Source organism: Peromyscus eremicus, chromosome 10 (assembly GCF_949786415.1).
Source record: "Peromyscus eremicus chromosome 10, PerEre_H2_v1, whole genome shotgun sequence".
Taxonomy (NCBI): Eukaryota; Metazoa; Chordata; class Mammalia; order Rodentia; family Cricetidae; genus Peromyscus; species Peromyscus eremicus.
In genome coordinates this window covers 46,132,606-46,160,031 of record NC_081426.1, presented here as the reverse complement: position 1 = coordinate 46,160,031, position 27,426 = coordinate 46,132,606, and the positions used below count along the sequence as shown (strand labels likewise).

The 27,426-nt window shown below is 46.6% G+C and overlaps 1 protein-coding gene across 1 annotated transcript; it reads left to right on the top strand.

Moving 5' to 3' along the window:
• The first annotated feature begins 108 nt into the window (after positions 1–108).
• Positions 109–27,426, top strand: Lgi2 (leucine rich repeat LGI family member 2). Its single transcript, XM_059275065.1, has 8 exons — positions 109–296; positions 2,162–2,233; positions 4,100–4,171; positions 6,049–6,120; positions 10,390–10,461; positions 11,137–11,306; positions 17,985–18,149; positions 25,885–27,426. The coding sequence occupies exons 1-8, from the start codon at positions 109–111 to the stop codon at positions 26,700–26,702; spliced, it is 1,629 nt and encodes a 542-aa protein (XP_059131048.1). The 3' UTR covers positions 26,703–27,426.

Here is a 27,426-nt window from a genome sequence, read left to right as displayed (position 1 = left end):
ATCGGGGAAGCGACACCCGCGTCTGCAGCGGCGCCGGGTCCGAGCGCGCGGCGCGGGGCGGTGGCGGCAGCGGGGGTCCGGGCCCGGGCGGGGACCGGGGGACCCGGCATGGCGCTGCGGAGAGGCAGCGGGGCGCTGGGGCTGCTGATGCTGAGCGCCGCGTGCCTCATCCCGCCGAGCGCGCAGGTGAGGCGGTTGGCGCGCTGCCCCGCCACTTGCAGCTGTACCAAGGAGTCCATCATCTGCGTGGGCTCCTCCTGGGTGCCCAGAATCGTGCCTGGCGACATCAGCTCCCTGTGAGTGGGACCCCTCCACCCCCGCCCCGCCCTGCCCTGCCCTGCCCTGCGCCGGCCGCCACCAGGGAGTTGCGGCTGGTGCTGGGACAGCGCCACCTGACCCTGCTCCCTAATCCCTTTCTTTGCGTTTGAGTTGGGGGCGCACCACGGGGCATGGGTGGAGTCTGTGCCGCGGGGAGGTTAAGGGGACTCAGAACCCCAGAGTGCGGGAATCCATTAGGTCCGCGTGACAGTTTCTCATTGTGGCCCGCGGCCACCTGCATCAGATCTACCTGGGGGAGCTGATGTTACTGCAGACCCGGGGCCCACAGTGGGGTAGGGTCTCTCCACCAGAGTCCACAGCCTGTATATCGCGCCCCGCGATGATCGTTTGGGTGCCTTAAAGTTTTGAGTGGTTCTGCTGTGTTGTTGGGTGGGTGGGTGTGTGACTGGAGAGCAGCTGATTGTGCCCGGATTGAGTGGACTAACTAGGAATGGGTGAGGCCTCATGGCAACCAGCCTCAGAGGTGCTGTGAGGTTGGCCCCCTCCGGACCTCTCCACACTACAGGCTGGAAGAGGGTAGCCTGGGCAAAGGCGCGCAGTCTCTGGAAGTGGAGGGGCTGCTCCACGTGGCTTCAAAGAGGGCTTCCAAGTGTCTTGCGGTAATGAGGTGTCCAGCTGAGCCCCTAGGGTAGGAAGGCACCCGACTTCTTGCCTTGAGTTCAAGAGGGCCTGTCTTTTACCACCTTTCCCCATAGCGGGTTGTATTACCAGCACTGGGCAGAACTAATCAGAAAGGGTCCTCCCTCCACTTGTTAAGTGCTTTCAACTAGGTCTCACACAGTCACACGGGCAAAAATGTTGCTATGGAAGGGACCTTAGGGGGCTATATTGCTGGGACATTTCCTGCTTGGGTAGTCCATTGTTCCAGGGTAAGATGCTGGGGCCACCCTTCCCCCGCCCCAACAGTTGTAACGGAGGGAATCCTGAGGGTGAGGGAGTCCTGGGGATAACTTTGCCTGCGTGTCATCATTCTTGTGCCTCTTCTCCAAGGCAAAACAGCATCATGGTCCAGGGATGGAGAGGATCCGGGGCCCTGTTTACATCTGTAAAAAGTTGGAAGAGAATAGCTGTGGGGAACAGTAGGCCTGTTTGACTCTTCCTATTGCTAAATTAGATCACATGGAGGATTCTAGAATTTCTCTTGTTAAGCCCCTCGGATATGATCAAAGCTGAGGTGTTCTGCATGTTAACTCAATAATGTATGGAAGTCCTGCTGTGGCCAGAAAGGGTAGGAGACCCTGAGGCAGAAACAACCAAGCTTCTATCGCGGGTTGACCATTTATCTGGCAGATGGCGTTGCCTCTTCCTTCGTGGGCAAGTTCAGGTGTTTCTGAGTTTTCCCCAAGGCTTTCACAGTGTGTTTAATCAGAAGTGCTCTGAGTGTCTTTCAGAGACATGTGCTTCCAAGGGGAATGCTTAATCCTACCCCAGAGTTTTGGGGGCCAACATTAACTTTGTGTCTGCACAAACAGTATCTTGGGCAAAGGTGAAGTAATTATCCATCTTCGGCAGGGGCCTCCTGTAGTTAAGTGAAGGAAGCGAGGGGATTATTTTAAGCAGACAGAACTAATGTCTGTACGAGGAGCCAGGCTGATGATACAGGATCCTATTAGCCAGACAAGGCTCCCCATTGATCAAGTGCATTGGGAAGCAGCTCACCCCTTCTCATCTTGTTCCCTGGGAAAATGATGGCCAAACACAGACGCTTCACCCCGCAGAGGAAGAGTGTGAAGCTCAGTTGGAGGATGAGGCTGAGTGCCCACATGGCTTGGCATTTCCTGAAAGCAACCTGGGCTTCCCTCTGTCCCTCTCTTGCCTGTAGGAGCCTAGTCAATGGAACATTTTTGGAAATCAAGGACCGAATGTTTTCCCATCTGCCTTCCCTGCAGCTGCTGTGAGTATGGGACATTCTCTGCAAAATGGGGTCCCCAAAGTGTGGTCCTTGAAGGGTGGTCTCTGCCTCGGTAGTGTGGGTCTTCCTATAATACAACAGCTACCTGAGTCACCCCTGCTGGCTCTTAGCTTGTCCTGTGGTGTCCACATTGAACCAGCGTCCTGATCCAGTTCATCACCTGAGTTTCCACCCACTTTTCTCCTGGGGCTTTGTGTATATCCCACTCACAGATCAGGCAAGTGGGAGGTGGCCGCATTGAGTTTCACCTCAATGAATAGTTCCCCCAAACATCTCACTTCATCAAAAGAAACTTATCTTTAAAAATCTTGATATTACTCTTCAGATAGGAGCATTTCCAGTTTGTCTCACACACGTGCAGGCAGGCAGTATACTTGGCATTGGAGGTGGGCATGCTTTGATCTCACTGGCCTGACATCTCTTCGGGAAAGGTACTTTTGTTTCCCCATCTGAGAGATGAAGAAATGGATGCTCAGATTAAGAAATGCCTTACCTTGATCCACGGAGTGAGGATCCAAGCCCATGGCCCAAAACTATGTTTGTCCCAGGTCTTCTTAGTGAAACATGCCCAAGTCACTGTGATGAATGCCCACACAAGGCCCTGAAACCAAAGTCAGCTGATGTTTGATAATGACAACAAACATCCCAAAGTCACTTTGTGAAAGTAATTCACTTGGCTGGGGTTTGTGTATGGAGGGTGTGTAGCTCAATGGTAGAGCATTGGTACCATGCAGGAAGTCCTGGGTCCCATCCTGAGCATTGCATAAGAAAAACCGAAAATCAGCAGGCCGTTGTGAGTACATAGCACAGACTCTGTCATATTTCTTGGACTTAGCGAGACTGTAAGTACAGCAAGCAGTGCACTATAGGAAAAAGACAGAGACACAAATCACTACTCAACCTCCATGAATTGCCACTGATAGTTTTGTTCTTAATATGTTTTATACCTACTGTAACATGAAACTTACCACTTAAAATCTCAGTTCATATGCCAGCAAGATGAGTCAGTAGGCAAAGGTGCTTGCCACCACACCTAATGACCTGAGTTTGATCCCTGGGGCCTGTATGGTGGAAGGAAATTAGCCTCTGGCCTTACATAAGTGTTGTGGCACACTTGTGCCCCGCCGACATGTCATACAATAAATAAATAATAAATAAATAAATAAATAAATAAATAAACAAAACACAACTTTAAATCTCAGTTCTTTCAGAATAGAAATATAGCTTAGATATTATTTAGCCAAATAAACTTAGGTGGTTTCTATAAATATTTACAAAAAAATATTTACCTGGCTACTCAAATAGAAAACTACATAGTGATAATCTTCTAGAGATTTCTTAACCTTTTAAAGATGTTTCTTTCTCATGAGAATGTATAGCATGGTAGACTGGATTTTTTTTCTTTTTTGCCTCCACTGTGTGACTTCAGTCAACTCTCTTCTCTTCCTTGGGCTCAAATATCTCTAGAATACAGTTGGGTTAGATTCCTGTGAGTCTATGATTCCATGGTTTCTTGGGCATCATGACGTATTCATTGGCTATGCAATTGTGCCTAGCAGAAAATTGGTTTTGAATAGTGGCCATCAGTTCATATTTCCCAAGGTCCATATTTTCCAAGATGGGGACAGAGAGGTAGTATTGGAGAGATAGCAGAAGATTCAGCCAGCAAGGGATCCCTTCCTCACTGTCCCCATCACAGTGGTGAGGACAGCTGGGAACCTAAGTGGTTGTCCTTAGGCTGAGAAGAGCCTTCCTTTGCCCACGGATCAGCACCTAGCAAAAGAAAAAGAAACGGCTTCACCTCATGACTGACCTCTCCGTCTCTACTAAAACCTGTCTTGATTTCAGATTGCTGAATTCTAACTCATTCACGGTGATCCGGGATGATGCCTTTGCTGGCCTTTTTCATCTCGAATACCTGTAAGTGTTGCTCAAAGTTTGGTTTCTCCAGGGGCTTTTTAAAGTTGTGTCCTGTGGAAGGGAGAGGACTGCAGACAGCCCCCTTCTCATGCCAGCACTGGCCTGTGAGCTGACTTCCTCCCCAGCATGCTGGGGCAGGAGGAGGCTGGGGACAAAGCTCAGGAGAAGAGGCGCTCATTCATTCTCTGCTGACATTTAATTTGTCATGTAGTAAGTACGACTGGAGATTGTGTTGGATATTTTTACCTCCATAACTAGGCATGGATTTGCTGAGGAGCCAGAAATAGAGCTGGACGGTTCTCAGGGCTACTTATTTTTAAACAAAGTTTCCCTATTTGAGGGTAAACTGTCTGGTTTGTATCCAGCTGTCCCATATCCCATTGGCTCTATCTCCTGTGAGTTCTGCTGAGGGTCTGATTAGATTCTCCTTTTCCTAAAAGTGAAAACCCAACCCAAACTAAAGCAACAAAAAAGCAGGAGAGGGGGTTATCCCCCCTCTTCAGACGTACCATTTCCCCCTCTAGCCTCGAGCTTGGCTGTGGTTCTTATTTTAGCCTTTTTATCACATTCAAGTCTTTCCATTCCCCTTAAGTTGTCCCAGCCTTGTGTCTGGTGAGTCTGTAATAATGCTAATCCTGCTATCAGTTGGGATTTTCTTGCTTAGCATTCAGAGGATTTGCAAAGCCTTGTTCCTGCTGTCTTATCTGAGGTGAACAGGTAGATGTTGGAATTCCAGACACATCCCAGGTAGAAAACGCTCTCTGCTGGTGTGAGGTCTCAGGGAATGGTGTCTCCCCAGGAATTCTTTCTCTGGAGAACCCTGTCATAATCCAGTATTTTGGGCATGTATTTGATGTGGAGAGAGTGTCACAGCTGCAGGATTGATGACACCGGGGTCTGCTAACAGCCCATAAATAGCTGTGGGGTACCTGGGATTTTCTCTGATGGGGAGTTCATGTCTGCCCAGGGCATCAGGGAGAAAGTTAGCTTATCAGGGTATGCTAAAATCTAGGACTACACAGACACCAGAGTTTTTAAAAACAGGCATCAGAGAGTTCTCTCGGTGAGAAGTAACTCATCAATTGTGTCACAGATGTGGCAAAGCCTTTCCCTTGGACCATCTCATCAAAGACGTGCTAGCTTTTGACTTAGGTTTTTGGCCCTTGTGAACAGTTACAGTGTTCTCGTGTCACATCCTGAGAGTTTATAGCATGACCAGTGTCGTGACGGAGTCTCTGTGTAAGTCCTGTACCATCTCAGCACAAAGAAAGCCAGCCCTGCTCCCTGGACCCTCCTTTCTGCTTTCTAGCATCCTTCAGAGCTTGAGAACATCCCTGTCATGTCACCATTTGTCTAGAGACGAGGCTGTGGAGGACAGGATGAGCTCAAGGTTGCTGGAAGCCAGGCTTAATGGAACTCTTCCTAGCAAAAAACTAAAACACAGAGATGTAACACATTGGGCTCCCCTCTAGGGACTATGGTATTAACAAAAGTATATGGATAGCCAGGCAGAGGGCAATGTAAGAAGAGCAGGGAAAAATGCCTGGAAGCTTTCCAGTGGTGCAGAGATGGGAGAATTTCTGGCTTCCATGCAGCACATTCTTCTCCCTTCCTCAAACCCAAGATGCTATTGCCCTTGTTGCCAGCTCTGAATCTGGAGACATCAAGTTGATCTGGAAGGAGCAGAGAGGCTGGCATGCCTGTGTTCTTGCTCACATGCCTGGCTCCCTCGTGGAGTTGAGCGTAGCTTGCTGCTAACTTGGGAGTGTCGGAACTTCATGAGTGCTTTCCAATTTTACTGCCAAAGCACACTATATCGTCTGCTAGAGATATTCAGGAGAGGGAATATGGTCATCTTATGTCGCTTCTCTCCTTAGGTTCATTGAAGGGAACAAAATAGAAACCATTTCAAGAAACGCCTTTCGGGGTCTCCGTGACCTGACTCACCTGTAAGTCCCCCGAGATCCGCTGTAGGTGCTGGGGAGATGGCTGAGTCTGCAAAGGGCTGGCCATGCACACACGAGGCCCTTGGTTGGCTCCCCCAAACTTATGTAAAAAAGACGGGCATGGGGGTGCATACTTGTGACCTCAGTGCTGGGGAAGCAGAGGCAGGAGGATTGCTGAGGTTTGCTGGCCAGCCAGCCTCTCTGAAGCAGTGAGCCCCAGGTCCCAGGGAGCAACTTTATCTCAAAAAATAAGGTGGATGGCTCCTGTGGTCACATGTGTATACACGAACACACACACACACACACACACACACACACACACACACACACACTCACCCACATAGAATTGGTTTTCCTTGATGTTTCTGTTTTCACAACACCTCTCAAAGGAAACTCATTTTGAGATTGCCCGAGAGGCTCCGTTACTGTCAGACACTACTCTTTGTGGTGACCAACTTGCACACTGGTCTCCACCATCCTGTGTAACCAGGGGGACCCACATAACTCCATGTGAAGTAGGAAACCCTTGGTGCTCCGAAGGCCTTGTGCTCGTGGAGGAAGTGGGATAGAAGCATGGTTCTTCTACCCATTTGGTGCCAGGTGCCAGGCCGGCCTGGTACCCAGACGTCTTCTCCGTCTTCCATGATAATCTGTGAGTCTCCATTCTACAGAACTGGGAACTGACACTTGAGAGACTCAGTGAAGGACATCGGGTAGAGGAGGGCAAAGTGGCATAGAGACATCGTGTGTCCTCCCATTAGGATGAAAGCCACTTTTTCTGTTATGTTAGAGTAATCTGTAGTTTCAGTTAGCTCTCTTTGGTCACTTGCCAGAGACCAAAGGGAGAAAAAGGAATTGATCTGAATTGATCGGCATATCAGAATAAAACATGCACATACACTTAGAGAAGTTGATAAGATTGGAAAAAAAATAATGACTGTGTTTCTGAAAATGTAAAACCAGACATTGTCATGGTAGGAGTCATTTATTAGCCAAGACTTGGGCTTCACTTGCATAATAGATAATTTTTGTCTGAGGAATATGATGAGTCCTATATCCATAGTCACTTTGTCTATGATAAAAAAAAAAGAGAGAGAGAGAGAATTGAGGAAATCAGAGGGCACTGACTCTGGGGGCTGGGCAGGGATGATGGTACCTTTGAGTGTAACCCTGACCATAGTGTAGGAACATAGTCATTTAAAAGAGTCTTCTCATTAAGCCATAATGATCCTGGTGAAGGCATCTGCCAGTGTTCACAGTGAGCCTGGGTTCTGGGGCTGCCAAGCAGAAGCCCACCTGAGCCTAGGGCTGGAGGGGAAGGGGAGAGGGAGCAACCATGGGGGATTGGAGCATACTTGTCAGCACAGTGCTTGTCAGAGAATGTGTGTCCTGTTGACATTATTGTTCTCTGGTTTGTTTTTCTATGGAAGTGCAGACTTCTCTTAGAGTCAGCCTATATGCCAGAGCCCTTACCTCCCATGGACTGAGGTTTCAGGCTTGGGTTCAAAACTCCAGGTCATCCCTTATTGATATTACTTAGCTTTTCTGGTCCTTGATGTCCTCATTCTCAAGATAATGATGGTTGTACTGACTGTGGATGGTTGATGTACGTAATACATTTATGATGTTTGGCTGCAAAGACCAAAGCCCTACTTCCCACAGTAAATGCCAATGTCAAGAAAATGGCTGGCATCATCATCATCATCATCATCATCATCATCATCTTCTTCCTCCTTCTCCTCCTCCTCAATGACAATACCATCCCATCCTTCCAGTCATTAAAAAGGTCTTGATTTTTCTCTCTGGATTGATACATTTTCTTGACCATTTGAGTATCCAGACAGAGACTGCTGAAAGGGTGGAGTTCCATCTGGAGAGGAACAGCTGAGGCAGATAAATGTGGGTCCCAAAAGCTGGGAAGGAGGACCATTGATATTAGGCACACGCTACAGGCAGAACCTACACGTTGTTTATAGTTGGCACTGCCCTTATCTCCCTTTTTGAACGTCTCTTACAGAGAAAGCCTCAGCTCCGAAATTCACTCACTTCCTTGGGGAAGTCCCTGCCCAGAATCTTCTCACTTAAATGAAATGTTTGATGTTGGCCTTTTGCGAACTTTCCCAACACTTAGATACCCACATTCATATTAAAACACGAGTTGGGTTCCAAAGCATGGAGGGAGCCATGCCAATCTGTAACTAAAATCTAGGACATTTGTTTTCCAGCGGTCTTATAGAACCCAGGGGACAGGAAGCTATTAAATAGTTGGAGAAATGAAGTAAGTGCTCTGGGTTTGTAGACGAAATGAAATGGAAAGGAAGATGCAAATGTTAAACACTCTGCATGGGTAGGGTGGATAGCTCATGAGAAGAGGGCTGCGTTCTGAAACCTAGCTTGCAAGTTGGAGCAATTGCTAAATATTCTTGTTTGTTTGCTTGCTTTAGCCATTCCAAATCTAATTATATTATTACCGTTTCAGTGCAGCAGCGTCCAGGTAGCCACGTAGTTTAATTAAATAACTAACTGATATTTAGCTAATTTCTTTTTGCTTTGCTTTCCAAATCAAAACAAGCACCCCCTTTTTTTTTACACTTCCAAAAAGTTACCCCAGTGTATGTTCAGTGTGATTATATAATCAGCTTATTTCCCAACACATCCAAAAATGTGCAAGTACCTCATTAAGAAAAGCAAGGTAAAATAGCACATGAAATGGTATTCTAATCCATTTATGGTTGCCTGAGTGGGAAGGGAATAATTAGAAACGGTTGGCCTCCCCATTCTCAGTCGGTATTTGAAGGAAGAATGTTTGGAGTAAAAAGGAGCTTAAACTTTCTACTACACCCCGCTGACTGTAAAAAGAAGTACTCATTTATTTAACTATCCTTCTGGGATGGGCCGTGACCATGCTATGGCCAGGTATGACTCACTTCATACCTGTTTTATAAACTACGTACATGTTTATCACTTAGACATGTTGCCATTTATACTCACAAGTTGAAGAAGACTCTAGAAGAAGGCATCCATTGCTTGGCCAATTTACATTCGTGGGTGGTATCTGGGGAAAGCACAGACTTGATATACATTGTTTCCAACTCAACATCTTCCTGTAAGGACACTGCACTGTGGGCTTCCATCCTCAGCAGGCTGCTAACGGGGCACTGCAGAATCCTGAATCGATAGGAGCTGATGCTCTTCAGAATAGGCTGCCGTAGCTGGAGGTGGGTGTGGACTGGCCTCTCAGAAACCTGTCCAACACTAAGAAGAAACAGGGAAATGATTTCTCATCAGCCTTGGTTAATGAAAGGCTGAAATCAATCATAATCAGTTATTCACTAAATATGCCGCTTTACTGAGATTTCATTATTATTATCCTAGTGTGTCAGAGAGTATTCACTGAGTCCATTTCAGAAACATGGACCATCAAATATCCTTTGATGGACCGTAAGAGGACTTCTTGGGAAAAGGTTGTACATTTTCCATTGTTAGTCTCATATTGTTGCCTCATTCATTCATTCATTCATTCATTCATTCATGCATTCATTTTCCAGAATAGCATATCCATCTTTTTTATCTGCAAAGATTTCCCAACTCTCTGAGTGTTTTCACTGTTCTGGAGGTGGGACGACACCGTGGACAGGCAGCAATCTCTGCTGCTTTTGTGTTAGGAAGGTACCCAGTCAAGAAACAAACAAATAATTAAAACATACTTGCAAATGACCATCTTCCAATGAAGTTCAAGGAGCCATCGATATGTGGCTGGGTTAGAGGAGTGGTTGGGAAGTCTCACCTACTGGGGGGGGGGTTTCCTAGACTATGGAGAGTCCTACACACCATGAAATGGGACCTTGGCATGTCCCCCTCCTCTTTTTTTTCAAGACACGGTCTCACTGTCTAGGACTGGCTGGCCTGGAACTCACTACATGCACGAGGCTGTCCTCGAGCTCATAGAGATCCACCTGCTTCTGCCTCCCAAGGGCTGGAATTGAAGGTGTTGCTCCACAAGGCCTGGCCTGGCACCTTGGTTTTTATTCCAAGAACCAGAGAAGCCATTGTAATAGCTGTGCATAAAGAGCTTAATAAAGTGCTTACTTTCGAAACAAAATGGCTTCCACTGAAATCCAGTTGTCTTTGTGTCCTGGAGTTCCTGTCTTTCGGTGTTGACAATCAAAGCCGTTCAGAGCTCTCCTTGAATCATTAGATGTACTTGAAGGGACTTCAGAAGGAACAGCGGGAAGAGAGTAACCACATTAAAATGCGACTTTCTTTTTCTAGTTCTTTGGCCAACAACCACATTAAAGCACTTCCAAGGGACGTCTTTAGTGATCTAGATTCTCTGATTGAACTGTAAGTAATGCAAATGAAGTTTGGGTGTACTGGTCACAGGCCCCAGTCAACTGGCTTTCCAATCCCTTTGCTCTCGACTAGCTAGACCTATCACAGAGTAGTACACACTGAGAAGCAGCATGTGTATTGTCTTGGGTTGAATTCAGCCATTAGATAATGTATCTTGTGTCCAATAGTAAGTTAGGCTTGCTGGATGGGTGGTGCCTGTGTAGACTTTCCATCTGCTTTGCCTCCTCAAGCTTCACTAGAAGCATTGTGACTGTAGCATATTGTACTGGGTGCAGTTTAACAAGACCTGGGATGTTCCATTTGTGTTTGTGAATACTGTCTTTCTATTACATCTTGTTTTTATTTGTGGGAACCTATATTGGGGTGTTCTCCCGTCCCCTCCCACCTCCGACATTGAACTGAGACAATTTTTAAGAGGGATGATGTCTCATCTCTGAGAGCTCTCTGTATGCCATTCAGTTAAATCACTTCATCAAGGAATACTCAATAAAGATAACAACAAGTACACGAAATAATCTGCATGCAACACAATTATTTTAAAGAAACTCCATAATTGGATTGTTTTAGATGTATTGGGCTATGAATAACCCCAGTGTTTCATATGACACCCAAAACATACCAAACATGTCTGTTTCCCTGTGTGTGTGTTTGTGTTCTATATTTCAGAGATTTAAGGGGTAACAAATTTGAATGTGACTGCAAAGCCAAATGGCTGTATCTATGGCTGAAGATGACCAATTCCACTGTGTCTGATGTGTTGTGTATCGGTCCACCAGAATACCGGGAGAAGAAGCTCAATGATGTGAGCAGCTTTGACTATGAGTGTACCACCACAGGTAGGCAGAACCTCTCTCCTCAAAGACGGACGGGTGGAACAAGTCGTTCTTTTCCTGGTAGACTGACAGATGCATATGAGGGAAGGTGACCGTCGACATTTTCGATCAAAGCCATTTTAGAGAAAGTGTAAGGATTTTAAGAGAAGTGAATCAGGGCTGGCAATGTGGCTCACTGAGTAAAGGTACTTGCCACCAAGTTGGGTGACCTGAGTTCAATGCCTGGGACCTATGTGGGAAGAAAACTGATTCCTACACACACACACTAAATCGTGTAAAATGTTTTAAGAAATGAATCAATTTGGTTAGGGAAATACCTCAACAGTTAGAAAGGATTTTGTTAGTTGCACTAGCTCTTATTTTAATTTCTTTTTTTTCTTCATTATCCACCCCCCCCAGCCTTGACACAGAGTATTGCTATGTAGCTCAGGCCGTCCTAATTCTTGTTATGTTGAATAGGTTGGCCTTGAATTTGAAGGCATTGTTCTGCTTCAACCTCCCAAGGGCTGGGTATTACAGGTATTTTTTTTTTCCGCCAAGCCTGTTTTAATTTTGATTCTTTGCAAACAAAATCCAAGTACTCCAATGTTCTTTTTTCCCTCTAATTATGTGCGTTTCTGAGTGTGTGCACATGTTCATGCATGTGCATGCATGGGTATGTGGATGCCAAAGGTGAAACTTGGGTGCCATTCTTCAGGACTGCTTTTTGAGGCAGCGTTTCTCGGTCCGAATCCTGCTGATTCAGCTGGACTGGATAGCCAGTGAGCCCCATGGTCTGCCTGGCTCTGCCTCCCCAGCACCGAGCTTACGTGTGCACCTCACTATGTCGAGCTTTTTTATGTAGGTTTTGGGGAAGAAATCTTAAGTCTGCATATGCAGAAAATACCTTCCTGACTGAGCTAGCTCTCTAGCTTGCCCATCTGTCTGTCTGTCTTTGAAGACTGAAATACAGACTTGAGAATTTGGTGCGAGACCCTCTTTAAATTGGCCTGCCTTTCATGGAAAGTCAGCACAGAAAAGTCTGGATATTTTTGCTATGACTGGCTTTTTTTTTTCTCCAGTAAGATGATACTTACTATAAGTTTAATACCAGGTTTTTATATCTATAAGTTATTTTCCATTTCAAGCAGGGAGAGATAACTAGGAAAATTATAGCCTGTGGCAAAGTAGAATATATAAGTTGACAAGCGGTTACTGAAGAAAAACATTCACATAGAGGGAAAACTGTAAAGGTAGTGTGACTTTGTTTTTCTCAGAACCCGCCTCAGGGTTTCCATTTCCACATTTTTGAGGTTACAGAATAAAATTAAAATGCCGACTACCTCCAAGTCCCCGCAGGTAGAGGGCAGGGGGTACCTCTGTTTGAAAAGCTCAAACAGGTTTCCGGTGCTTCTGAAGCTGGATTTTCAAGGAGAGAGGATCAATCCACAGTGTGCAGCCGGCTTTCTAGATGTTTGTGGAAATAAACGGTAAGGCTAGGAGTTGCTATCTACAAAGCCTGAAGGCATGTCGAGAACTCAGAAAAGAGCTAAAGAAATACTGAAGACATAAAAATCCCAAGAACAAGGAAGGCATCATATTTAGGCCCAAATCGACTACTCCCTTCCAAACAAGCCAAAACCCACCAAGTAGATATGAATCCCAGATGTTCATGCGCATGTATACATGTATGCTGCAGAAACTCACAAGTTCTGCTTGGGAAACTGGAAGTTTCAAGATAGTAGACTTGTCTTGACCCACAGAGCTGGGGTGTATTCAGCTGTGTGATTGGCAGGCGCCTTTTATTCAGCCTGGCCACGAAGAGGTTATTTGTTGTGGTATCAGGCCAGTGCAATAAATCAGAGGTCATGGTCAATGGCATTTGTACAAAAAGGTGTCATTCAAGACCATTTGGCATTAGGTGCTGGACTGTAACTTTCTGAGACTCCTCTTGGCCTTCACTTCTTTTCTAGAGAGTTCTTTAAACACCACAGTGAGATTGGCATTTCCCATCATTCTGTTCACATCTGGTCACAGTGTCTGTCTCTGAGAAGAAGACACAGGTTTATAGAATGCTCTGGGAACAGAGCATCATTTATACACGAAAATAGGATGTCTGACCTCAGGACCTTGTGGGTGGTTCCATTGTGTTCTGGGACTAAGAACTGTCATTGGAAAGCAGATGGCTTAGAACTGCAGCAGCCAGGACCTGAGTCCCAGAGTCCATGGGGACAGTGTGAGTCCTCTAACACATTTGGGCCATCTCTTGGGTTTCTTTGTCTTTGCTAACAAGGTTCCTACTCCTTCCAAAGTCCAAACGGAGCTCTCAGGAAGGAAGGAACTGACTGTTCTTTTCAGCTGCCTTAAGCTATGGACACCCTGGCTCTGCTCCACGATTTTTGTCCATGGGGGTGATGACACAATAAGATGACCTGTCCCCAGATACTGTCCCTGCCACATAAGTGTGTGGTCAATAAATTGTGAGGTTATTGACGTGTCTGTCTTCTGCTCATATCAAGTCCTGGCCTCTGGTGCTTTACCAAAGGCCAGGGAAAATGTGGTGAGAGGATGCCTGGAGGATGGAGAGCCAGACTCACTGAGAGAGAGAGAGAGAGAGAGAGAGAGAGAGAGAGAGAGAGAGAGAGAGAGAGAGAGAGAGAGCGAGCGAGCCCAGGGTCACTTTCTGGCTTCCTTACTTTGGAGGAAGCCATCTTTTTCTTAGCTCAATCTCTCCCTGTTTGGCCCAAGGGAGGAAGGCATTGTTACCATGCTGTTCCTCCACAGAGGGGAGTGAAGAGCAGGCAGCCACCCCCAGGCTGCCTCAGCCCTTCAGATTAATCACAATTCTTCCACACCCTCCCCTTCAAGTCTATTTTTAACCAGGCAGAGATTCCTGTTACCCACCAATGATCCCATGTTAGGTGGATAATTCACTAAATTCCTTAGAGGGAGTGAGTTTTGCATCCTAATTGTCCTGTTAGCCTCCCTTGTTCGGGCTGGTGAAAATGCAAAGAGAAATAATGCATTAATGTGCACTCTCTCTCCCCATAGGCTCAGCATCATGTATAATTTATTTTCTGCAACTTCTATAAATAGCTATGTAAAAATCTGTGGATTCCAGTGGGAGAAAGACCGAAACTGTAAGAGACCCACTGACATCATGAACCTGATCTGATGTGAATGGAAGCGGTCGGTGGCTCTCATGGCGGAATGTACCATTAATATTTTAACGCTAGTAAATTGATGTCACTTCAGTCTGTGTGTCCTTTGAGGTCTCTCTACAATGACCATGCCTTTGGCTTTGTGAGAGTCCGGTTCAGGTGTGGGGAGGAGAAGGTAGGCAAATTTGTCTAGTGCCTTTCTCCACAATGTATAGATGCCGGTCTCAGTCCCCTGTCCCTCGGCCCTTTCTTCCTCTTCCTTTGGTGGTGGGAGTAGGGCTGTCTTCTATGAAGGATTAGTCATTTACGTGATTAACAGTCTGTGTCATGCCAGATAGTCAGCGTATAGGAAATATTATGAAACGATGAATTTAATTTGGAAAAATAAATTAAAACAGAGTCGTGGAAGCTTGATTTGTATAACATATTCTGTATTCTAGTAGAACTATTTTTTAAACAAAAACATTTCTTTTTATTTTTAATTGTGTCTATGCCTATGACTTTGTGCATACTCAGGGCCTGTGGAGGCCAGAAGAGGGTGTACTATCTCTTGGAGCTGGAGTTACAGACAGAGTTACAGTATCCTGACATGGATACTGGGAATTGAACTCGGGTCCTCTGCAAGAGCAGCAAGTCCTAAGCGCTGAGCCATCTCTCCAGCCCCTATTCTGGTAGCCTTTCTATATTGCAGGATTCCTCAGTAAAGGTGGAAATCTTCTACTTTAAGGCACACGCGTTCTAACTCAGAAGCTTACGTTTCTGAGACTTGAGAGCACATCTGGGCAAGCAGTGGGAGCTAGCAGATATGGGAGCCGAAGACATCAGCGGGAGTTTAGAGCCTTGGCCTCCATGATGAAGGGAAAGCGGCCTAATGCAGAGGAGTTTATCACTATCTCTGCTGAAATGAAAAGAGCTACATTCCTTGATGTTTTAGAGCCCACAAAAGGGAGCGTGCAGGAAGGAGCTGCCCCCTTCCTTCCTGTTCACCCGCCTTGAACATAAGCAGCCTTGAACACGTGCTTAGTTGCCTTCTGACTAGCTTGGTAGTCCTTTCTTGGTGGTGATGGTCATGGGTATGTGTCAAGAGCTGGCTAGAGGCTACTGGGCATCTTCCCTAAGTCTTCAGCAGGTGGCTTGCTACTGTCTACTTGCAGAAGTAAAATCCTTGCTGAGTGGCGTGGGCTGGCTGTTGTGCCTCACAACACAACCTTTAAAATGGAGGCTCTATCTCCCACCTTCAATCACACGGAAGCTTGATCTGCCTGACCTCCAAGGTTGGCCTCCTCTGGACTCTGCTTTCTGCTGGGTTGGGAGGGGGCACCCTGTCCACTAGAACCATATATCCCTCCACTACCCCTTCCTCACCTTTTATCTACAGAAGCATCCTCCTCTTAGTTCCCAGTGACACAACTCCTCTCCCCATTCTCATAGAATCTGCCTGCTGTACTCAGCTTCCTTGTCTGTCACCCACAGTCTTCACAACAGACTTGGGTTAAGGCTAGGCCTACCCATTAAGTTAAAAAAATATATTAAGCACTTATTGTGTACCACAAATGAGGGAGGGGCACCTCTTAAAATGAAGGTGTATGGAACTCCCTTTTGTGTTAGGCTAAGAGGGTCTCGTGTGCATGCAGATAAGTACAGATGTACACATAAGCCCCCATGCATAGGAAGGCAGACAGAGGTCATGTCATTTCCCCCAAGGTTAGAACATCAAAAATCTACTCGGCAAAAATGTTATTAGACACATTCTCTGCAAAGATGGCCAGGATATAGACACGGAGGTGGGACAGCCTGTGTCTGAGTGAGCTCTGAGGTAGACAGTTTCACCCCCTGTGATCTGATCTGTCCCTGCCACAGAGTTGGAGGGGCAGCCTCCTTACCTCATCTTAGGACAAATAAACCGAGACCTGGAAGTGACTAACCTTAGGTCTTAAGGGCAGGAAGTAGCTTCAGGCCATTATCTTCTAAGCACAATGCTCTTCCTAGAGCCTCACATATTCCTTGTCCCCTGAGCCCTGACTTTCTCCTGCCGCCTGTCTTTACTGACCCCTCTCATCCTGCCCCATACTTGCCACCTTGACTCTTGCCCAGCTGTTACCTTTCCTGCCTCTTCTATTGATCGGGCTCCCTGGATGCATGGCTCACGTGACATCTTTGATAGGGCAACGTCTCCCAATTGGTCTCTGATGCTGTTGTTTGGAGTCATGTGGCTAAGACGTAAATATGGCATTGCTGGTGATATGAACTTTGAATGAGGATGGTTAAGGATTGGGTGAGGAAGAGCTGGGCAAAACCTACAATCTCCTCCTAGATGCATAACCAAGGGACTGTACATGTTGGAGCATTTCTGGTCAGAAGAATGCTTAATCTCTGTTTTTTTTTTTTTGTTTTTTTTTTTTTAACCATTTGTTGTGGGTGTTTGTTTTTGAGACAGGCTCTCACTGTATGTCCCTAGCTGACCTGGAGCTTGCTATGTAGACCAGCCTGGCCTTGGACCCACAGAAATCTGCCTCCTGAGGTCTGGGATTAGACACATGTGCCACATACCCTACTGTGTGTGTGTGTGTGTGTGTGTGTGTGTGTGTGTGTGTGTGTGTTTTAAAGAAATTCTTTCTTCTCCAGATTTCTACTTCCCCTGTATATATGCTATGTTAGCTCTGTGGGCATACCCCCTCTATCCCTTGGCAATTCTGTGCCATACCTAAACTTCCACAGAGAATTAGGGTCACTTGTGGACTCAATGTGGGTGAGGAACACTCAGTCCCCATGTCACTGTGCTGAACGTGTTCCTGTAGAGTTCATTGTCTTCTGCCTGCTCTGTTATGATGCCCAGACCCTAAGCACAACACACTAAGTCCAATGTCCAGGGAGCTCATTTAGCCCCCCCCCCCCATTTCCTCAGGGCTCCTTCATAAGACCCTTTCTGAGACCCCTGCAGAAGGTATCCCCCCCCTCACTTTTCCATTCATATTTGGAAGTGTAGTACTCACTATGGCCTGCAAAGGTGCTGTTTCCTGATAGAGTTGTGTGGAACTGGATGTAAATGACAGGTGACCAGAGGATCCCTGTTTCGTGTGAGTTTGAGAAGTGGTACATCAAGCCATATTAAGCCAGCTTCTTTCCCAAAGGGACTGCTCTGAGAGGGCTAGAAGTGTAGCATTCTCAGAACTCACTAGAACACAGCATGCCCTGACAGAGAAGAATTTGCATGCCAGCGTCATGAATTTCCCGCAGCATTCTTTCTGCCCTGCTTTTCTGATAGCCAAGTCTCCCAGATTCGCTTAGACAGTGGAGGCTTTGTTGGTAACTTGTGACACTGCGTCTGGGAAGCAGTATCAATAACTCCACTGGCCTGACGGTCCCATTTTGCAGAATTTCCAGAGCAAAATGTTGCACAGGGCTGTGTGGAGTTGCCTGGTCCCCACCCTCCCGTTCCTTCCCCGGTACCTGCACTGATGACGCATAGCAGAGAGAATGGCCGTTGGAATTCTCACAAGGGTTTTTATGAACTAATAGTTGTTTTTCCACACCCTCTCAGATTTCGTCGTTCACCAGACTCTGCCGTACCAGTCAGTGTCAGTCGACACGTTCAACTCCAAGAACGACGTGTACGTGGCCATCGCTCAGCCCAGCATGGAGAACTGCATGGTGTTGGAGTGGGACCACATAGAAATGAATTTCCGGAGTTATGACAATATCACAGGTGTGTTGTGAAAAGAAACATCCCCTGTTACAATCAAGGGAAAGCTTGAAGCCTGAGCTTTGAGGATGGGCGGGGACCACACTCCAGCCCACACTGGCCGTGTGACACTGGTCATCTAAGGTGTTCTCCATATGGTCAGCTATTGGTGGCAACAACAGAACTTCAGGTGGTAATTTCCCACTGGTGGTGATCCCGTTGGGAAAGAGGCGGTGGGGCCTCCACGAGAAAGGTGAAAAAACATCTTCCTTCCATGGTAAGAAGTCACATGGGACTCCCACGGTCCTGCGTAGCTAAGGCAGCCTGTCTACCAGAGCTAAGCCATGGCTTTGTTTTTGTTAAGCTGATGATTCACTAATGTACCAGCACATACACACACACACACACACACACACACACACACACACACACGCATACACACACACATACACACACATATACACACGCGCACACATACACATACATACATACACACACACACACACACGCACATGCACACACACACACGCATACACACACACATACACACACATACACATGCGCACACATACACATACATACATACACACACACATACACACACACACACACACACACACACACACCCCTCCCCCCATTGCTTGTTCTCTTACTGGGTCTTGATCACTGCTCACACTTAGTAAAAACATAGCAATGAGAATGGACCGGTCATAAATCCAGGCCGTTGGCTTCTTTCAGTGCTGCTGCTGTGGGTTCCCAGGGCTTTAGTGATACTAAAAATGAACTATTTGCTTGCTCTTTAAGTAAATGGATAAAAATTAAGATCAAAACAATTCTTCAATCTTCCCAGCCTTTTAAGTGTAACTGATACTGGCTACACAAACAGCACTCTGGAAGCCCGATCATTGTCCTCTGAGAGATTTCCTGCCCAGGCTCCGGGAGGCATTGAACTGTTTTTCTGGAGTGTACCAGGGTAGAAATTCTGGGTTGGGAAGATCCTAGGATTTTCTCAGGCACCAGTGTCTACACAGCAAAGGCCGGGACGTAGGTCGTCAGAAACAGTGGCGTTTCACTCCTGGGGGACGGGCTACTAATGAGTCTAATCATGAGTCCTGATGCCCAGGAGATGCCATCTCAGATGAGCTAGCTGCTGCCACAGCCACCTGGCCTTCTAGCGTGGAGCTTACTGTCCAGGGAGCAGGGCTTGGAAGCACAGACTCAGCGTAGCTCTGCATGGAGAACCTTGGATGTAAGGAGATCCTATAATATCCTGGTGGGAGTTCGCTCCACGGTTTGAGGCTTGGTGCTTGGTGGAGGATGTGTGGGCTGGCTTCTGCCTGTGCATCCGTGCAGTCAGCACAGCTTTACAAGTGACCTGCTCTATTCATTCAGGGACAGAACCTGTCTCTACGTGTGTCCCTGTCCCAGGTTGATGATGATATTGTCTACCTGTCCTTGCCACTCACTGCGGCTGGCAATAGAGGGGAAACTGGGGTCCCTCTTTAAGGTTCTTAGTCTCATTAATACAAAGTCTTAAGAATGAACACAAATGTAAGCACAAAGGCAATTTTATTAGCATTGAAAGGAAACGTGCAGGGCACACAAGCACTAAATCTCAGCAGCTGCCTGGCGGGGGTAAATGGAGACGAGAAGGAAAAAGCCATGCCATTTAAGCTGGTACAGTCAGACACAGGTGAACGAGCAGCCGCATGGTGGGGAGGGAACCTTTAGAGAGAGTAAGGAAGCAGGGAGAAGCCCAAAATGTTAAGGGAAGCAGGCTTAGAAAAGAGGTAGAAATGGAAAAGTTAAACACTTACCTGAATAATTCAGAAAATCAGACAGACTTAGGAACCTACCTGGCCGTGGTCTGGGTCTGTAAGCTTCTGTACTAAAGATGGGGATTCTGGGAAAGAAAAATCTCATTAAAGGACTAATTGCTCCACCTAACTCTTTAGCATGGCTTAAGGGGAGCCTTCCTCCTTAGAGGTGCTCCTTAGCCAAGTTGATTGATCCAGCCAAGATGGAATGGTAGATCTCCATCTCACCCAGAGATTCTATTCGCTTGGTCAGGGATTTTCTTTTTTAACTGGTGGCGACTTCAAATCCTTGCTCCTTCGTGCATTCATTCATAGATAAGGATTACTTGGGCACTTCCTCTGAGCCAGCTGTGTTCTAGTGGGTGGGGACAGAGTATTTGGGCAAGTTCATTGATGCTCATATGCTTCTGTCATCTGTGCCGTGGGAACTTTATGGCTTCTCTTTTCAACGGGATTTGTGTAGTATTGGACTCGGCAGTCTGGTGAGGATGTAATGGGTAACCTCCGTAATGGGCAGAGCCCAAGGCCAATGGCAACCTTGTCCACTACAGGTGAAATGGGACCCACTCTCCTTCCACCAGAGACCCCAACTTTCTGACTTTAGTTAAGACTTATAAGACTTACATAGGCACAGGGAACCCCAGAACTGGCAGAGACTGTCTAGGAATGAATTGTTCAGGCAGGGGAGTGTTTGCCTGTCTCTTGGTAGCTGAAGTTTAGCTTGGTGTGAAAGTCTCCTGGTGTGGGTGGACAGGCAAAGCCACACGTGGAGCCACTAGCCTTGAATGAGAGGGAGGGAGAGAGTGTGGATGATTCTCCCCTCCTTGGACTGGGCCTTTCTCATTCGTCACTTTGCTTTGTCATGGGGTGACTCTAGAGTCAGCAGGAGCTTCTCCGTGTGTTCTCAGTCTGTGTCTGTTAGACGGGGTCTCTGAGGAATCAGAGAGGCACCCAGGTTCTCTGGTACGGTGTTCCTCTGTCTCCAGGTGAGAAACCCCGTGGTCATGTTCACACCAATGCCTGCTGCTTCCTCTCCTCCTCCTTCTTCTTCTCTTCGTCACTCTTCAGCTTTCTTGCTTTTTGTGTTTTTATTGTTTTGTGACTTCTGCATGTTCTAACCTGTAATCTTTGCACCTATACTAATGGACAAGCAGACAGACAAGCGTTTCTCTCTCTGTCTCTCTCTGTCTCTCTCTCTCTCTCTCTCTCTCTCTCTCTCTCTCTCTCTCTCTCTCTCTCTCTCTCTCTGTCTCTCTGTCGCTGCTGACACACCCACAGTCTAGTCATCTGGACAGTGGGGTTGAGGTCCTTCTCCAGGACAGATAGACTTCTAAACCCGCCCCCCTCCAGGCATAGGGACCTCCGCCCAAGCGGGAAAGGAAGCTTGACTTAGAAATTGCCATCTGTAGGGTGGGAGTTCTTGAGTACTTTGGCAGTTCATGCCCTAAAGCCTTAAAAAGACACCCAACATTTATCCTAGCAGCTTCTTACAGTTGAGAACACTGCCAGATGGTTTCAAAGCGTGTTTATTTAACAATATGTGAAAGGAAACATGTCATTTATCAATAATGAAAAACTAGGAAGAAATGCCACGTCCAACAGTAGAGGATTAGTTGAATAGGATTTGGTGCATTTATGCCATCTAATATTGTATAGTATTGTCTTTTTTCTTTTGTAGTTTTATTAAACTTTATTTGTGTGGATGTTTCGCCTCCCTGTATATATGTGCACCACTTGCATTCCTGGTGACCACAAGTCCCAGAAGATGGCATAGGATCCCTTGGGAGTCGAGTTACAGATGGCTGCCATGAGGATGCTTGGAACCAAACCTGGGTCCTCTGGAAAAACGTCAAATGCTCTTTAATTCTGAGCCATCTCTCCAGTCCTGTTGTATAGTTGTTGTTGTTTTAAATCCAGTTGTAGAAGATGGCCTGATAACATAGGTTTCAGTGAAAACAGTAGGTTCTAGGACTGGGGCGACTACTCAGTCAGGAAAGTGTTGCTGGCAAGGATGAGAACCAGGGTTTGATCCCCAGAACCCACATTAAAAAAAAAAAGTCAGATGTGGTGCCTCCTGCTTATCATGTCAGCATTGAGGCAGAGACAGGTTGATGCCTTGAACTTGCTATCGACATGATACCCAGGCTTGTCTTCTGGTCTCTGAATGTACATGTACACGCACACACACACAGATACACATGTATATACATATAAAAGTAGGTTTTAGAAAGCATGTATATAGTATAGCCCAATGTTTTTAAAGAAGCATATATAGCTATATATAGACATTGATATATAGATTAAAGATGAAAGAAATATATCAAGGTTTTTTTTGGTTGCATCATACATAGATTTTATTTGTGTATGCGTCTTTTGGCACTTTGGTGATGGAGTATAGGTAGCCTAGATTTAAAACCCAGGCACTCCTACATACTGGTGATGTGACTTTATAGAAATTACTGAACCCTTCTGTGCCTCATGGTAAAAATGAACTCGATGGTAAGAGTCATACCTGTCTCCAGTGGTGATTGGAAAGAGTGAGTAGATATGCAAAAGTGCTTAGCATAGTGCCTGGTTACAAGAACCCACTTTCTAAGCTTTTCCTGTTATTATTTCCAAATTTTGCTTTGGTGAACAAGCACCTCGAAGAACAACACCAGAGTTTTGTTTTAAACAAAGGCAAGGGGTCAGGTTCCAGGAAGTCCAACAAAAGAGAAAAGTAAATACCTTTTTGGAAGCCACTGATTCCCTTTGTTCCCAAAGCTAATCTGCAGGACAGAAATGGGGTCATTATCCTTGTAATTTACAGACCAAATTCACTTTGGTCAAATTACTGAGAAAATTAAAAGAAAGACAAAACTTGTAATGATCTCGAGGCGGCGGTGGTGGTGGGGGCAGTGTTCTTTGAGATCTGGGTGGTCCTCTAGCTTGCTGGGTGGCCTTCTTCAGTGGGGGAGAGCATGGCAGTGGTGACCCAGAGCAGAGCGGGAGCAGGGTCCTTTGTGGCACCCGAGCTGGGTCTCAGACCACTGTAAATTCCACAGGCATTTCTGAACTGTGGACGAGCATTAAGGGGGGTGGGAGGCATTTCATGATTGTCAGGATGGTTACTTCACTCATCCTGTAATGACACCCCTGTGTACCAGCACCACACACTAAGTCCTGCTCTCAACAGTCTTGCACACTCTTTGACATCTCCAGAGACCCTGAGGACCCCATCGTGGAGACACACAGTGCAAAACTCACCATCCTGACTGCTTCTTATGCACTGTGCTGTGGTGTTAGGCACAGTGGTATTGTGCGTGACCCATCTTCACATCTCTTTCACAATGCACCCACTAAACAGCAGCTCATCCCTCTCCGCAGCCCTTAATGTCCAGTCTTTATGCCTGTGACCCCCTCCCTGACAGCTTTGTCCTTTCAGAGCTGGCTTCACTCACTTAGGAGAATGTCCTCGAGGCCAGTCCATGCTGCAGTGTGCAGCAGGCTTTCCTTCTTTTTGGAGGTTGAATATTATTCCTGGTGTTCATGGACCACAGCTGGTTTATCTCTTTGTCTCTCTGTGGGAGTGTGGATTGCATCCACCTTCCAGCTGTTGTGTATAATGATGTTTTCAACAGGACTATCTTGGTACATTTTGGTGCTGCTATTACAGGAAGGGTTATAAACAACAGAAATTTATTTTGCAAGTTCTGGAGTCTGAGACATCCAAGATCAAGATATTGGCATATTTAATGTCTGATGCAACATCACCGTTCTACATGTGCCACATCACGTCTGTTGGAGTCAGAAGACAACCTTTGGTATCAGTCCTCGCCTTCCTTCGTGTCTGAGATGGATTCTCTTTTGTTGTTTGTCTATGTCAAGCTAGCTTCTCCCATCTCCTTCTCCTTCTCCTGTACCAAGTAGACTTTTCCTTCTCCTCCTACACCATGTAGACATCTCCTGTCTCCTTCTCCTTCTCCTACACCAAGTAGACTTCTCCTTTCCCACCTCCAATCTTGCTATAGGAACACAGGGATTCCAGGACCTGGGGATTTGACCTCAGGTCCTTGCAGTCACACCCAGAGACATTTCCCCAGTCCCTCAGGTCCAGTCACACTCTGCCTCAGTCTCCTCATGGCAGAAGTGCAGAAGGAGATCCCTAGGGTTTCTTTTGTAAGGGTAATTCTAGTCATGAGTGACCTAGTCACCTCCCCAAACCCTACTTCCTGGTACCATCCCTCAAGGTTGTTAGAGATGGAGAAGCCCTACTCCTGAATGGCCTCCAGCCCCCGCCATGGCAGTGGTCTCCATTCCTGTGCTACTAAGGGAGAGGAACTCACACTGGGGCACAGCGAGAGTGAGCAGTCTTTTGATTTTTAATGGGAAGATAAGTGAAAGTAAAGTACACTCTCTAGAATGGAGGACAGACCCAGCCAAGCCATGGCAGCCGGCCACCTCCACATCTGGACTTCCAATCCTTGACCTACTATTTCTCCAGTTAGCCACTCCTGGGGTGGCTTGGGGTGATCCCTTCTCCAGAGTAGCTGAAGCCAATACAGTCAACAGGTTTAATAGGAGAAAGGTCAGGGGTTGGGGATTTAGCTCAGTGGTAGAGCGCTTGCCTAGCAAGTGCAAGGCCCTGGGTTCGGTCCTCAGCTCCGGGATTGGGGGGGGGGGGAGAAAGGGCAATGTTGCGTACTCCCTGTCTTACGGTTTCTATTGCTGTGATAAAACACTATGACCAAAGCAACTTGGGGAGGAAAGGGTTTATTCAGCTTATGCCTCCACATCACTGTTCATCATCAAAGGAAGTCAGGACAGCTCTGTCAGGGCAGGAACCTGGAGGCAGGAGCTGACGCAGAGGCCATGGAGGACTGTGCTTACTGGCTTGCTCTCCATGGTTTTGCTCAGCCTGCTTTCTCACAGAATCTAGGACCACCAGCCCAGGGATGGCTCCACCCACAACGGGCTGGGCCCTCCCCCATTGATCACTAATTAAGAAAATGCCCTACAGGCTTGCCTACAGCCAGATCTTATGGAGGCATTTTCTTAATTGAGGCTCCCTCCTCTCTGATGACTCTAGCTTGTGCCAAATTGACATAAAACCAGCCAGTACACTCCCCCAAAGAGGGCCTCTGTGCAATCTGGCCAAGACTGGCTTTGTTGGTTTTCCCAGAGCCCTGGCTTTTGTCTTATGTGGTCTGTGTGGCTGTCTCAGACTCCACCTGCAAGCCCTCTTCTTTATCCTTTCCCCATGTTCCCGATGACTGTCCTGGTTGGTTTTTGTCAATGTGACACTAACCCAAACATACCTCGGGAGAAGAAGGAATCTTTAACTGAGAAATGCATCCATAAAACTGTCCTGTAGGCATGTCTATACATCCATCTGTATAGCATTTTCTTGACTGATGATTGAGAGGATTCAACCCACTGTGAGTGGTGCCGCCCCTAGGTGGTCCTGGATGGTATAAGACAGCAGGGCTGAGTAAACCCTGAGGATCAAGCCAGTAAGCTGCCCTCCTCCATGGATTCTGACTTCCCTCGGTGATGGATTGTGATGGGGAGCTGTAAGCTGGATTAAAGCCTTTCCCCCACAAGTTGCTTTATCACAGCATTAGAAACCATAACGAAGACACCAACCTCACTGTTTCAATCCTAACATTGGTTCGAAACCTAACAAGGTCAGGTTTCTATGTATGACTTTGAGGAATACATGAACATTTGATCTCTCAATTTGTTATCCAGGTTTCTATTCCGGGCCCTGCTTTGAGTTCTTTTTGGTTTGTATCAAGTAAAATATCATCTGGCTAGTCTAGGTTTATGTTTTCGAGGAACCGCTGTGCTGTCTTCCATGGTACCACAGTCCCTTCAGGCAAGCAGGACCTGGCCCAGGGTCTGCGGGGAGGTTTAGCGCTCATTTCATCCACACTAATGCCTTCCCTTTCTCTTGGTCACAGGCCAGTCCATCGTGGGCTGCAAGGCCATCCTCATCGATGACCAGGTCTTTGTGGTGGTGGCCCAGCTCTTCGGTGGCTCTCACATTTACAAATACGACGAGAGCTGGACCAAGTTTGTCAAATTCCAAGACATAGAAGTGTCTCGAATTTCTAAGCCCAATGACATCGAGCTGTTTGAGATTGACGACGAGACGTTCTTCATCATCGCCGATAGCTCGAAAGCAGGCCTGTCCACGGTTTACAAGTGGAACAGCAAAGGGTTCTACTCATATCAGTCTCTACACGAGTGGTTCCGGGACACAGATGCAGAGTTTGTTGACATCGACGGAAAGTCACACCTCATCCTGTCTAGCCGCTCCCAGGTCCCCATTATCCTGCAGTGGAACAAAAGCTCCAAGAAGTTTGTCCCCCACGGTGACATCCCCAATATGGAGGACGTGCTGGCTGTGAAGAGCTTCCGGATGCAGAACACCCTCTACCTTTCGCTCACCCGATTCATCGGGGACTCTCGGGTCATGAGATGGAACAGTAAGCAGTTTGTGGAGGTCCAAGCTCTCCCGTCCCGGGGGGCCATGACCTTACAGCCCTTCTCCTTCAAAGATAACCACTACCTGGCCCTGGGGAGTGACTACACCTTCTCACAGATATACCAGTGGGATAAAGAGAAACAGCAGTTTAAAAAGTTTAAAGAAATCTATGTGCAGGCTCCCCGGTCTTTCACAGCCGTCTCCACCGACAGGAGAGATTTCTTTTTCGCATCCAGTTTCAAAGGGAAGACAAAGATTTTTGAACATATCATTGTTGATTTAAGTTTGTGAAAGGTGTGATGGGGGGAGGGGGGTTTCAAAGATGAGTGTAGTGTTAGCTCTCACAAAAGAGAGAGGGACCAAGAAGAAATAAAATAAAGTAAGCCAGGCTCGGAGCTCTGAAATTAAGATTCATAACGCATTGGGGAAATAGTTAGACATTTTCAAACTTTTAGGATTCACATTTTAACCAGGGATTGCATTTATTTTGGCTGATTGCATGACAGGCCCATGCTGCTGTTTAAATATGACATCTTAAAGCCTGTAATTTCTGAGAAAAGAGTACAGCATCTTACCAACTAGCAAGCAACATGCTGCTACTTTATTTTCAATAAGAAAAGAGAACACAGAGCAAGATGAGCCAGTCCTTTTAGTGAAAATTAAAAACAAAAACAAAGAACAAAGAACAAAAAGCCCCTACCCCACTAAACCCACAGACCCTTCTCGTCCCATCTTAGCAGTCTTTCAGCTAAGAACTGTTAAAGCCAAAGTGAGCTGAAGAGATTTGCTGAACGTTCGTTTGAACATCTCAGAACACTCTACAGCGCTATTTTGAGCCACCCCAGTCTCCTGAAAGGCATGGCCAGTCTTCCAGAACCTTCCTTGGAGCAGAACCTTGGCTCTGCCCTCACTTGGAGTGATCCTTCTCATGAGTGTCTTCACAGCTTAATGTTTGACATCGCTTCCTCTGCCACAGAGAAAATATTCTGGTGACACATGTCTAGGCCAGCATGGG